General features: G+C 50.1%; 1 protein-coding gene across 3 annotated transcripts in view; it reads left to right on the top strand.

Moving 5' to 3' along the window:
- Positions 1 to 11,172, top strand: part of Ccnjl (cyclin J like) — a 46,958-nt gene extending 35,786 nt beyond the window's left edge. For 2 of the 3 annotated variants that reach the window (XM_074057676.1, XM_074057677.1), the window contains 3 exons: positions 6,095 to 6,397; positions 8,041 to 8,200; positions 9,601 to 11,172. In XM_074057676.1, the coding sequence (XP_073913777.1) occupies positions 6,095 to 6,397; positions 8,041 to 8,200; positions 9,601 to 10,027 (890 nt within the window). In that variant the 3' untranslated portion in view covers positions 10,028 to 11,172. The remainder of the gene's footprint in view (positions 1 to 6,094; positions 6,398 to 8,040; positions 8,201 to 9,600) is intronic. The other variant, XR_012442620.1, reaches the window with a different exon arrangement.
- The last annotated feature ends 1,723 nt before the right edge of the window (positions 11,173 to 12,895 follow it).

The following is a 12,895-nucleotide window of genomic DNA, read 5'->3' as shown; positions in this document are numbered from 1 at the left end:
CTGGCCTCACTCTCCCCAGCAAGGGCTGTGACACTGGGAAAGCCCCTTCTTTTCTTCCAGAGTATTCTCTGTCCACTTGTCTTCTCCCCGCCACCTCTGCTGGGAAGGTGCCATGTCCTGCCTGGGAACATGGCAAGGTCAGGAGCCCATTGAATAACTTTTTGTCCCTCCGACCTGCCTCCCCGATCATGACTGCAGGGCCAAGTGGGGATAGCTGCAGGGTAGCTGAGAGGTCCCAACTCCTGATCAAATTGTGGGAAGAGGCATTTAAAAAGGAGAATGGCTTTTTAGGGGAAGAGTGACTTTGCCTGTTTACTTTCTTTCTTGTTTTGTTTTGGCAGTCTCGGGAATTGAATTCAAGGCCTCACACATACTAGGCAAGCACTTACCACTTGAATGACACCCCTTGCTAACTTTGCCCTGACTGGCCTTAAACTGAAGAACTTCCTGCCTCTGCTTCCCAAGTAGCTGGGATTACAGGTGTACACCACCACACGAGGCTGGCTTTGCCTGTTTTTGAAAACAGTACATTTCTTTAGGGAAGAAAGTAGCCAGCTGCTGCCTTAAAATGTGGTTCTCTGTAGCCAGGAAACTTCCCTCTGAGCTTAGGTGTAGGGTCTGAATGGTCAGCAGATAACTCAGACCAGCATTCTACCAGACGTGAAGAATGCATGAAACAGCCTGTCCAGTCCAGAGAGGGCCTGGACCTCAGGAGTTGGAAATCCCTGGAGTTTTATAGACTCTCATTCTGTGCTGTTTACCTTTGGAATAACTTTTTAAGGCAGTGTAAATGTGGGTGATTGTTGCATTGTGGATGATGTATTCTCATAGGGGTTCATTACAGCATTTTCTCTTCCTCTTTTTTTTTTTTTAACTTTTTGTTGGTATATTTTTAAATTTCCAAAATAAAGAAGTTGGATTTTTGAAAAGCCGTTAATAATGTTGATTCTCTTGGCCCCGATTCAGAGAAGTCTGGAATCCTCTTCTGTCTGCCTTGTGGCTTGATTGCCAGGACAAGAGGTGAAAGAAGACCAGCCAGTCAGAGACAGAAAGGAGGATGGTGGTTGCCCGGGGCTGGGGCCGGCGGGGCGGGGGATGGGGAGACAGTGTTTAATGGGGACAGACTTTCAGGTTTGCAAGATGGAGAGCTCTGAGCCAGACGCTGGTGGCTCACGCCTGTAATCCTAAGTATTCAGGAGTAGAAATCAGGAGGATCTCAGTTCGAAGTCAGTCCAGACAAATAGTGAGACCCTATCTTGAAATACCCATCACAAAAAAGGGCTGGTGGAGTGGCTCAAAATGTTGGTTGTGAGTTCAAATCCCAGTACCACAAGAAAAAAAAAAATGAAGGGCTCTGGAAACATGTGGTGGCGAGGGCTATACGTCAGTGTCAGTATACTTAGTGCTGCTGAACTGAATATTTTTAAATGGCAAATTTTATGTTATGTGGTTTTCACCACAATTTTTTTAGTGCTATAAAAAGAAGAAAAAAATAAAAAGCTGGTTCCAGAGCTTCCCTGCGGAAGCTGGACTGATAGCATCTTGCTACCACGTCCTCTTCTGTGGCCAAGAGTTTAGGACACTTGGCTGGACTTAGTCACAGTCTACTAGCTGTGGCCCACCATAAATTGCCCAGCTCTCTGTGCACCAACCTCAGGAAATGGAGTTTCCAGTCAGCCAGACAGGTGTGCATGTGGGCCCATACGAGGCCATGTCGCACACCTCACCTCCACCAGCACCAGGGGCACATGTATGAGGGCCAGGCCTCTGAGAGCCACTGTGAGTTCTTCCATGGGCCTAGGAGTGCTTTTAATGTTACAAGTATGTCAACAAGCTATTGCTGCCAGGCGCTGGTGGCTCACACCTGTAATCCTAGCTCGCTGGGGAAGCTGAGATCGAGAGGGCAGAGGTTTGAGGCCAGTCAGGGCAAACAGTTTGCAAGACCTCATCTCCAAAAATAACTAGAGCAAAATAGCCTGGAGGTGTGGCTCAAGCAGTGGAAGGCCTGCTTTGCAAGCGCAAAGCCCTGAGTTCAGATCCCAGTCCCATCAAAAAAAGCTATCGATACTCAAGTTAGGACAGTGTGGACATTGAAAAGAAAAATGTCAATAGAACGATGTCATTTTTCAACTGCCCGTGTAATAGTGCATTCAGGAAAAGGTTATCCTGGGGTGCCAAGTCAGTGAGACAAAGGTTGCAGAGTCTTAAGATGTCACTCCACGGTTACTGATTAATTTCACAGGAAGATGGGACTGTTAGAACGGAGAGACAGGTGTCACTGCCTCAGTCAAGCAATCAAACCTGGCTTTGCTATTACTTTGTAAGTTCTGATGTGATGAAGGATTACAGAGGACAAACATCACCTCCACGCCTTTCTTACCCAGACTGTCCAACCGTTATCTAATCACAAGGAAGCAATCTGGCCACTTCAGAATGGGGGACATTTTACAAGATAATGGGCCTCGATTTTTCTAGCATCAGTGTCCCAAAACAAAATGGTCTGTGGAAGTTAACAGTGCTGGGGATGTAGCTCAGTGATGCAGTGTTTGCCTACCATTGAAACACAAGAAAACAACAACACAAAACAAAGACTCCATGTGTGAACCTAGTTTGAACCCTGGATTCAAAAGAAACGGTTATAAAAAATTTTTTCGGACCTCTGGAGAAAGTCAGTATGGACTGAATGTTAGCATTTGTCAATGCGCTAACGTTGATGTTTTGGAATTCTGAGATCATGATTTGTAGGAAAACTTCCTCGGGAATGGAGGCTGAAGTGCTCAGGGGTAACCTGTCACATCTGTAATGTAACAAGACATGGTCCAGTATTTATATATAGCACACACACAGGAACAGAACAAGGGTGGCTTAGTGTCAGTGTCCACAGTTGGGGAGTCTGGATGACGGGTTGTGTGTGTTCATTGTTCTATTCCTCCATCATTTCTGTGGATTTGAAGATTTTCAAAATAGAGTGTGTTGAAAGAGACGAGGAAAGCCTGTGGCCATTGTCTGACTTGCAGAGACTCATGCTTCCCTTCTGTCTCTCCCTGGAGACCCACCCAAAGACTTCCAGGCATCTGTTGTCTGTGCAGTTTGTCGATAAGGAGGAAGTAGCTAAGTAATGGTGCTTGGTGGTGACAGCACTAGGGACAAAGGGCTGGCCCCCATCATGGTCTGGGAGGAGGGGAGGAAATGTCTGCTGAGCACGTGCAACACTAGGAAAGTCATAAAACCTTTCCTGGCTGTGAAATGAGTCACGCTGGGCAACAGTAAGCTGAGGTCGCCCTGGCCAGCAAGGAAGAGCAGAGGTGGAGGCTCCCACTGCTTTCTCTCTGAGTCCCTGGGGGAGCCTAGGGTTCATTGTGAGGAACAACCATGGTGCAATGCAGTTTGTCTCTGTGTGCTGGGCACTCGTGAAGCACTTTCCATTCTGCATGACCGTTTTGTTTCCACCTGGAGTGTATTCCCAGATCACGCACAGATAAACAGCCTGTAGAGTTTAGTCCTGCGAGGTCCGGGCAAAGTCACCAAGGAGTCAGGGCCAGCTCTGCCTGGCTGAGGCTGCCCTGTGGAGGGTCCCCAGGAGGCCCCTGCAGCAGGGGGAGTGAGCAGAGCCCGGGGAGCCATGACCCCTCCACTGGAGGGTAAGCCTCTGGGGCCTGGCACAGAGCTCTGAAAGGTTGAAGGTGGGGGAGCTAATCTGATTGAGCACATCTGCTGGTGGGTTGTAGTAGGCTGCTGACCACCAGCAGTGCTGTGCGGGGGTCTCTTGCCACCCCCAGCACAGTGCCTGGGCCGCGTGCCTTTCTGTGCCATTTTCTGCTCCAGGAAGAAAAGAGCGCTTGTGAGACTGGGGTGTGCTCCATCCCCAGCACCAAAAAAGACAAAAGACAAAAACAGAACAACAACAGCACAAAAAAAAAAACCCCAGTACTGGAGTTTGAACTCAGGGTCTCATGTTTGCTGGGCAGGTGCTACCACTTGAACCACTCCACCAGCCCTATTTTGTGTTGGGCATTTGCAAGCTAGGATCTCGAAAACTATTTGCCCAGGCTGGCCTCAAGCTTAAATCCTCCTGATCTCCGCCCCCCCACCACCACCCAGTAGCTAAGATTATAGGCGTGAGTCACGGGCAGCCAGCTGAGAATTCATAGCTATTGAGTTGGCGCAACCATGGTTGTTCAGCACAAGGTTCAGAGACACCTAGTCAATTTTGAAAAAGAAAAAAAAATTCTCCCTTTTTAAATTGTATGACGAGTGTATGATCATTGGAGAAAAATAGAGATACAAGCCTCTCAGAAAATTCAAGTGGCCCAGAATTCCACTATCCAGAGAGGACCAATCACTCATTCATTCATTCATTCATTCAGCCAACACTTATTTAATACCTAATGTATGCCAGACCCTGCTAGGGACTGGGAACAGAGCAGCAAATGGGTCAGACCTGATTCTAACACCCATAAGGACAGGAACTAGCTATACTTATTGATACTGATAGCAGTACTCTGAGTGTGACAAGTGCTAAGATGACCCTTGGTGTCCTCTGAATTGAGCTCAGGAGGACACAGATGAGGTGAGAGGAAGGGAGGGAGTGCGGGGGTGAGGTTGCAGTAGCTAGGAGGGCCTGGATTCCAGCTGTACAAGAGGCTTTGCCCCCTAGGTGGCTTTGACCTTGAATTTACTGCCTCTCTTGCCCTTGAGTGCAAGAGCGGAGAATGGTAGCACTTTGGAGGCAGTGCCATTGCAGCTGACCTGGGCTCTGGGAGGGGTCGCAGCCTGTTGGAGTGGTCTCCACTCTTCCCTGTGCTGTACATCCACACTCTGGGGCTCCGATGAAACTGTGTCTGGCCATCCTTCCCCACTGTGGGGCTTGTGCCCTCTTGCTGGGAAGACAGACCCAGGGCTGCACAGAGTCACTTCACTTAGCAGTGACATCTTTGGGTTCGGGATGGGCTGAGTTCAGGATGGTGGAGACTTCTTACCTCCTGAAGAGCGGGAGAGGCTGTTGAGAACTGGGGCAGAGGCGCTGCAGCTGTGAGCACGTGTGTGAACGCTTTGTTCCCGCCTTCCTGACATCCACTCAGCAGCTACTCTGCACTCGAGAGGCTGGGCTTGGAGGCCACAGGTGACCGCCAGAGGTCAGACCCTGAGGGACTCAGATTTTAATGTGGGAGTGAAGGCTTGGAGCATGGAAGTGAGCATGACACGTCAAGGGTAGCTGAGTTAAGAGGAAGGAAGTTTCCTTTAGACAAAGCCAGGAGGACACAGTGCTTTCGAAGAACTGCCAGTGGCGGGGTCCACAGCCAGCTGTGCAGTGGTGACCCCAGAATGAGCGCCTCACACAGTGTAGCTGTCATGTCTCCCAGCCCTCAGTTCAGGAGGTGCTCCTGCTGTTCCCTGACCATTGGGTGGTCAGGGTTTTAGCCCATCCCTCAGGTCAAGTGTCCACCGAGGTGACTTGCTAATGTGTCCTTTGGGACTTTCTCCCTTCCCTGTTTTCTCCCCTGACCTTCCAGTCTCTCCTGGACTCACTTTCCAAGCAAATGATTTCCTAGGCAACCCAAACTGAGACCCCAATGAGAATTTACACTCCATCCTGAGGACAGTGGGAGGTATAGAAGGGTTTTTCCACATCCAGAGGGACCAGGGTCAGATTTCAAGGTCATTCTAACTCCGGCCTGGAAGTTGCGTTGGTGAAGGTCAGAGACATGGAGGAGGTCCTTGTCCCCCAGAGTCAGACTATGGTTGCTGGCTGCTCTCTCCAGCATCTTTGGTGTTACAGGTGCCCATCTGAGCGTGTCATACACGTTGACTTATTGTCTCTAACAAAAGCCTTAGGAAGTACAGGTTCTGTATACAGATAAGGAAGCTGAGCCCTGGACAGGTTGAGACACCTGGTGGTGATCACACTGCTGGAATGATGGCTTGGGGATTCAAAGCCACGAGTGACAAATCAGAGTGTGCACCCATCCCTCAGCAGTCCACCCTGTCTGCTCCTTTCTCTTCTCTGCCAGCACCATCCTGGTACTAGAAGGTGGGCCTTTAGCACCCTAGGTGCAATTACTTTTCCAGTAACCTCCACTTCTGCCCTTAACAGGTAAGTTTGAGGACAGGGAAGACCGTGTGCCCAAGCTGGAGCAGATAAACAGTACGAGAATCCTAAGCAGCCAGAACTTCGCCCTCACCAAGAAGGAACTGCTGAGCACGGAGCTGCTGCTCCTGGAGGCCTTCAGCTGGAACCTGTGCCTGCCCACACCCGCTCACTTCCTGGACTACTACCTCTTGGCCTCCGTCAGCCAGAAGGACCACCACTGCCACACCTGGCCCACCACCTGTCCCCGCAAGACCAAAGAGTGCCTTAAGGAGTATGCCCATTACTTCCTGGAGGTCACCCTGCAAGGTGAGGGCAAGAGAGACAGCAGGGGCCACAAGGCCCCCATCCAGAGAGGGCCTTCCTGAAGGACTAAGGCCCTCATCACTCCTACTTTAGCAAGAAAAGTTACCCCATTTGGGTTGGAGATGTGGCTTGGTGGTAGAGCATTTGCCTAGCATGTTCGAGATCCTGGTTTGGCCAGCCACTGGCGGCTTGTGATCTGAGCTACTTAGGAGGCAGAGATCAGGAGGTTCAAGGCCAGTCCCGGGCAAATAGTTACACGAGACCCTGTCTCGAAAAACCTCTTCACATAAAAGGGCTGGTAGAGTGGCTCAAGATGTAGGCCCTGAGTTCAAGCCCCAGTACCACCAAAAGAAAAAGACCCTGAGTTCAGTCCCCAGCACTGCAAATAAATAAATAAACCTACTCTTTGCAGTGTCTTAAAATCTAGGTAGTAGGCCGGGGTGCCAGTGACTCACACCTGTAATCCTAGCTACTTGAGAGGCTGAAATCTGGAGGATCAAGATTCAAGGCAAGCCTGGGCAAATAGTTCGAAAGACCCCTTCCATAAAAATAATCAGAGCAAAATGGACTGGGGGTGTGGCTCAAGTGGGAGAGTGCATGCCTAGCAAGCATGAGGCCCTGAGTTCAAACTCCAATACTGCCAAAAAAATAAAAAGGCTAAAGTTGAAGTAACTGAAAATCAGAAGTATTTGAAGACAGCACAGCGATAGCGATGCACTAAAAACCAAGGACCATTTGTGGAAGCTGCAGGAATTCCAACTGCTTGCCTTTCACGGAAATAGTACCCATCTTACCATGACGCCAGCTGTCTTACTAGGACATTATGGTCCCCGCTTGGTGGCTCACGCCTGTTATCCCATCTACTCATGAGGTACAGATGGGAAGACTCAAAGCTCGAGGCCAGTCCAGGAGAATAAGAAGTGAGACCCCCATCTCAACCAATAAGTTAGATGTGGTAGCTCCAGCCTGTAGTCCCAGCTACACAGGAGGCCACAGGTAGGAAGATCCCAATCTGAGGCTGGTCCCAGGCAAAAACCACAAAACCCCTACCTAAAAAAGAGCTGGCACAAGGGATAGAGCATCTGCCTAGCCAGCTTGTGGCCCTGAGTTCAAACCCAAGTACCACCAAAAAAAAAGCATAAACCTAGGTAAAGTGCCCATTGTGGCATTTATAAAGTTCTTAAAATATATCAAATATATCATACTTGAAAGGATATGAGACACTTGTAAGCCACTCATTCATTCATTCAACAAATTTTCACTGAATGTCTGCAGTGGGCCAAACTTTGTTGCTCTCAGTAAGTAGACTTTAGGCATATCCTAACAGAATCCTTTGAAATGGCACGTCACTTGCCAGCAACAAACAAAAAATGACAAGTGTTTTGCGGTTCTGTTTTCAGCCTGTCCATCAGCAGGCCCCTAGGAGCCACAGACATTTTGAAAACCCCCCTCCACCCCCCACCTAAGGCTGATACCACAAATCCCAGACTCAGCCACAGTGTTTTCCAGTTTTCTCACTTTCCATCCCTGTTCTCGGAGCAGCCAAGAACAGCCTTGGAGTCCATCCACTCGCCCACCAGTCCTCAGGACAGGCATGAGACCCCACGCAGAGGCTCTGCTGCTGACGCCCTTGAATTCTGTTTCAGATCATATATTCTACAAATTCCAGCCTTCTGTGGTGGCGGCAGCCTGTGTGGGGGCCTCCAGGATCTGCCTGCAGCTTTCTCCCTACTGGACCAGAGACCTGCAAAGGATCTCAAACTACTCTGTGGAACACCTCAGCACGTGTGTCGAAATCCTGCTGGTGTGAGTTCCTCTCGGGGTCTTCTCTGTTCCTCTTGATCTTGAAGCCAAATTTGGGAATTTCCTGAGTTTGAGGCAGGTGGTTTCCCCAGCGTAAGTGTCTCATGTGAAAGCTGGCATAGTGACTCCTGATAGAAGAAGTAAGGTGTTTCTCTTTGGGGTAGTTTTGGGTTTGTTTTTAAAGATCCAGGAGCAAGGATGAAGAGGGCTGGGTATACTTCATTCTAGATGTCTGGGCTCTGATCTTGGGCCCATTGTGATCTTACGAATCTGTCATAGTTCCTTGTCTCAGACATGGCTGCAAAGCTGACCTTTTAGTCAGCTAAGCTCGGTGTGGCTTCACCTAAGAAGCCCTGGCCTCTTTGCAAGGGTCCCTGGGAATCTTGGGGAAGAATTATTCAATGTATCAGAGAAGATGTTTAAAAGTAACACTGTGAACCGGATATTGGAGACTAGTGAGGTTTATAGTTGCCTCCAGAAGAGGGCAGATAGGACAGACAGCTCTTAGATAGCTACGCCTAGCCTGCTCCCTCTCTTGTCTTGTACATTAGCGGGTGGCACCTGCTGAATGCTGACCTGACTGATCAGTGGGCCTTGTGGTGACAGCAAAAGCCCTTTGGCCCCTGGAGAGTCACCTCTCAGCTCCCAGAGTGGGAAGCTTTGCAGGCGGTTGCTTCTGTGTCACGCTCTGAAATGCCAGTCCTGCTTCCTAGGACTTAAATGAATCTTAAAATTCATGCTTTTTCAAGGTCCCCAAAGTTAGAGAACACGGCCTGGCCTCAGTGCCGATGGGTGCTCCTGGTATTTATCTCTGATGGCCCTGAGCTATCCCTTCTTTGGACAACCCAATGCCCATTTGCTCTTGTCTTACAGAGCTTCTGTTTGGTTTTGCTTTTCCAAGAAATTTTATGGGAAGTCTTGAGAAGGGGAAAAAAAAAAAACAACCAAAAAAACATGGTGTCCCTTTTTTCAGATGGGGACACTTCGAGCCCCGTGGGCAATTTGCTTGGTTTCTACTAGCTGAGGAGTAGCCCAACTGGGGACACAGCTGGCCCAGAGAGGCCTGGAAGGTGGAGACTCACACACTCAGAGCACCGGCTGTGCTAGGCGCGGGGAATATAGTAGTGAGTAAAAGCAGAGAGGACCCAAGTTTTCCGCAGGGGTGTTCACTGCTAAGAATGGGGTGCAGGGGCTGTGGGGGTTTTCTGTTGGAAGCAGCTCCACACTGAGACCTGAAGCTTGAGTGTGATTGGTGAACAGCTGAGGCCATGCTGAGGCCAGCCAGCACTGACCAGCAAGGGCCAACCAGGTGTGCATCTGTTCGGGTTCCACTTAGCTAGGAAGGTAGAGGTACGTGTTTGGTAACCTTTGACCTCCAGGTCTCACCTGAGTCTTCCTTTCAGAGCATGTGACAGTGTCCTCAAGGACCCCATCGCAGTCAAGAGCCAGGCGTTGGCAATGGTGCCCGGCACGCCCCCAGCTCCCACCCAAGTGCTGTTCCAACCGCCTGCCTACCCTGCCCTCAGCCAGCCGACGACAACGACGGCACTGGCCCAGTTCCAGGGCCCTGTGCAGGACCTATGCTTGGCCTATCGGGACTCACTGCAGGCCCACCGTCCTGGGAGCCTGCTCCCAGGGGGCACGGGCTCGTCCCTGCACACACCGTACCCCACCCTCCAGCCCCTGGATGTGTGTCCCGTGTCTGTCCCCACATCTCTTACCGTGCAGATGGCTCTTGCAGCCGAGCCCAGGCACTGCCTTGCTGCCACCTACGGAAGCAGCTACTTCAGTGGGAGCCACATGTTCCCTGCAGGCGTTTTCGACAGATAGGCCACCTTTGGGCCACTTGAGGAAGCCCTGAAGACCCAGGTAGAGGACGCAAACACTGAAGAGGAGAACCTAGCCAGGTGAGGCAACTGGGCAGCCACCCTCTAGAACCTGGTGCCCTTGGATGTAGAGGGTTCCTGCTCTTTTTAAATAAAACTGGCCCAGAGCAAAACATCCAGTGACACACCTCACCCGAGAGGAGTCCTCTGGAAAACCTCTTCCACGTGTGCCTGGGATACAAAGAGATGGCACAGTGGCTCTTCCCACAAGCAAGGGTCCAGTGAAAAGAAAGACTTGGTAAGAGGCCAGGAGACAGGGAACTGCCTGAAGACCACCAGCCCACTCGCACATCCAGTTTGAGCCTCAAAAGGGTTCTTTACTGATAGAGCTACGCCACTGAAGAAGAAGGTTCATCCTGGCACGTCCTCAGGGTCACGGAAAGAGGCTGTCACAGGTGTTTACTCTCTCTGGCTCCACACAGAGGGGCCGTGTGTGTTTTGACCTGAGTGCCTGCCTGTCGAGGCACGGTGGCGGCTGTCTTGCCTTTACCGTCCAATCTAAAAATCTTTTTTTGGCTTTTTAGATGTGTCACGTGCTGCTGCTTCCTGTATGGATCTAGCTTTGTGTTCTGCAAGATGTCTTGTTTACGTACTGTATCAGGGATTTTGTGATACTTGAAAAATTCTGTAGGAGAAAGAAAACGAAATTGCCACACTGCCTGTCCCACGTGAACCTACCTTAGGACAGGTAACAACAGAGCTCCCTTTTCAGAAGCATAAAGCTGGGGGAAACCACTCCCTAGGCTCTGGGTTCTAGAAGATTCCCTGTCTTGGATGACCACCTAGGGAGGAAAAGGTTGTCGAAAGAAAGATGAAAGGCTTGAAACAAAGCATCCTCATCTCCCTCCACCTGCACGCACAGCGCGTGAGGCTAAGCCATCCTACACTTTGAGTTTGGCCAGTAGCAAGGAATGACACTGTGGAGGACTCGCTTAGGGCCGCCTGGTTCTGAGAGTGGGGAGGTACACGGGTATCTGTCACCAGCATTGATGGCAAGGCTCGGTTGCATGGAAAGCCAGTATTGGGGGATCCGCGGTGAGGGGCTCTCAGGAAGACTGATGCGTGTGCAATATATTTTATTCTGACTCACATCTTACTCTCAGCGTGTTCCTTTGGTTGGTTGGCTTTGGGGGTCGTTCACCCATCAGAACTGGGAGGTGCAAAGGCCACAGAAGCAAATTTGGTTTTTGTTTTTTTAAGAAGAAACCATCTTGGTTTTCTTGGCTCATTTGCTAGTCCAGGAGGCCACGGTGGTGGGGACCGCTGGGGAGTCAGCTGCACGCTGCCCAGTGGGACCTGAAGGTCATAGAGCTTGCAGAGCAGATGGAAGGCTCGGTGTAGAAACACCAAGGAAAGAAAGAAGGCGCTGGCCGTGGACAAGGCATTGCCTCTCTGTCACAGCTGCATACTTGCTCCATGTGTTTCTTTTTCCTTTGCCAACCTCCTTGTATTTATGTGTGACTGTTTGGATTCCAAGTTATTGTATCTGTCTGTTCTGGGACAAGGGTGAAGCTCTCCCCCAGTAGGGTCTCACAAGCCAGCGGGGCTCCCAGAAATAGGATTCTGCAATAAACATGTCACCTGTTCTCAGTCTCAGTTCTCTGTCTGGCCTTCCCCTCAGGCCAGCTCCTCCTCCCCGCTCTCCAGTTAGCCCAATGAGGGTCTTCTGAGGGCAAGAGGTGAAGTGTCAAGGGGTGGGGGGACTGGCAGCAGCAGGAATGGCAGAAGAGTGTGGGAGGTGTGACATCCCAGCTGCACTCCACATCAGCCAGCACTGTCTAGGGACACAGAGTAGTAGGGCATAGAGAGATTTACTTCAAAGAGTGGGCTCACGCCTGTAATCCTAGTTCTTGGGAGGCTGAGATTGGGAGACTCACAGTTCCAGGCCAGCTAGGGCAAATAGTTCTCCAGACCCCATCTCCAAAATAACCAGGGCAAAATGGACTGGAGGTGTGGCTCATGCACTGCAGTGCCTGCTTTGCAAGCGTGAAGTGCTGCGTTCAAACCCCAGTCCTCAAAAAAAAAGTGTAGGGTGGCATGCCAGCAGGCTGAGGATGCAGGGAGGAGTTTTTATTGGTGTTAAGTCTAAAACTTGTAGCACAGGCCAGCAAGCTAGGAACTCAGGTGTGACTTCTGTGTTATAATCTTGAGGCAAAATTCCTTCTCTGGGAAACTTTCGTCTGTGCTCCTAAGGCCTTTCAGTGATTGAATGAGGCCCACCTGTATCATGGAAGGTAACCTCCTTTTCTTAAAGCCATACATCTAAAAGAGTGTCATATCTAAAAAAAAATATTCACAGCAACATCTAGACTAGCCTTTCCTCAAATAACTGGGCACCCTGGGTTCACCAAGTTGACGTAAAATTAGCTAGCACAGCCATTTACTAGCTATTTGGAGGCAGACGACCAAGCCCTCTAAATCTCAATCTTGTCGCCTGCTAAAATGGGGGTGATGACACCACTTGCTTCATAGGGGTCTCAGGATTAAACAGAACAATGCACATCATGGCCAGTACCTCCAAAAAGTAATTATTATAGCTCTTCAAACAGGATTTACTCTAAGATGCGCCATTATTTACCGATGAGTTTCTGGTTCGTTGGTTTGAGACAGTATCTAACAAGGTTGCCCAGGCCAGCGTTGAATACCTAGGCTCCAGTGACCTCCTGTCTCAGCCTAACACGTCAGATGTCACAGGTGCTCATCAGTGGGGGTGAGGCTCGAACACGTGCCAAAGATGCATGAGAACCTGGGTTCCATCCCTCACAGCAGGAAAAAAAAACAAGCAAAACAAAACACCTGATGAGCTAGGCGT

The sequence above is a fragment of the Castor canadensis genome, chromosome 16 (assembly GCF_047511655.1).
Source record: "Castor canadensis chromosome 16, mCasCan1.hap1v2, whole genome shotgun sequence".
NCBI lineage: Eukaryota > Metazoa > Chordata > Mammalia > Rodentia > Castoridae > Castor > Castor canadensis.
The sequence above is the reverse complement of the archived record's forward strand: the minus strand, read 5'-3'. Positions and strand labels throughout refer to the sequence as shown.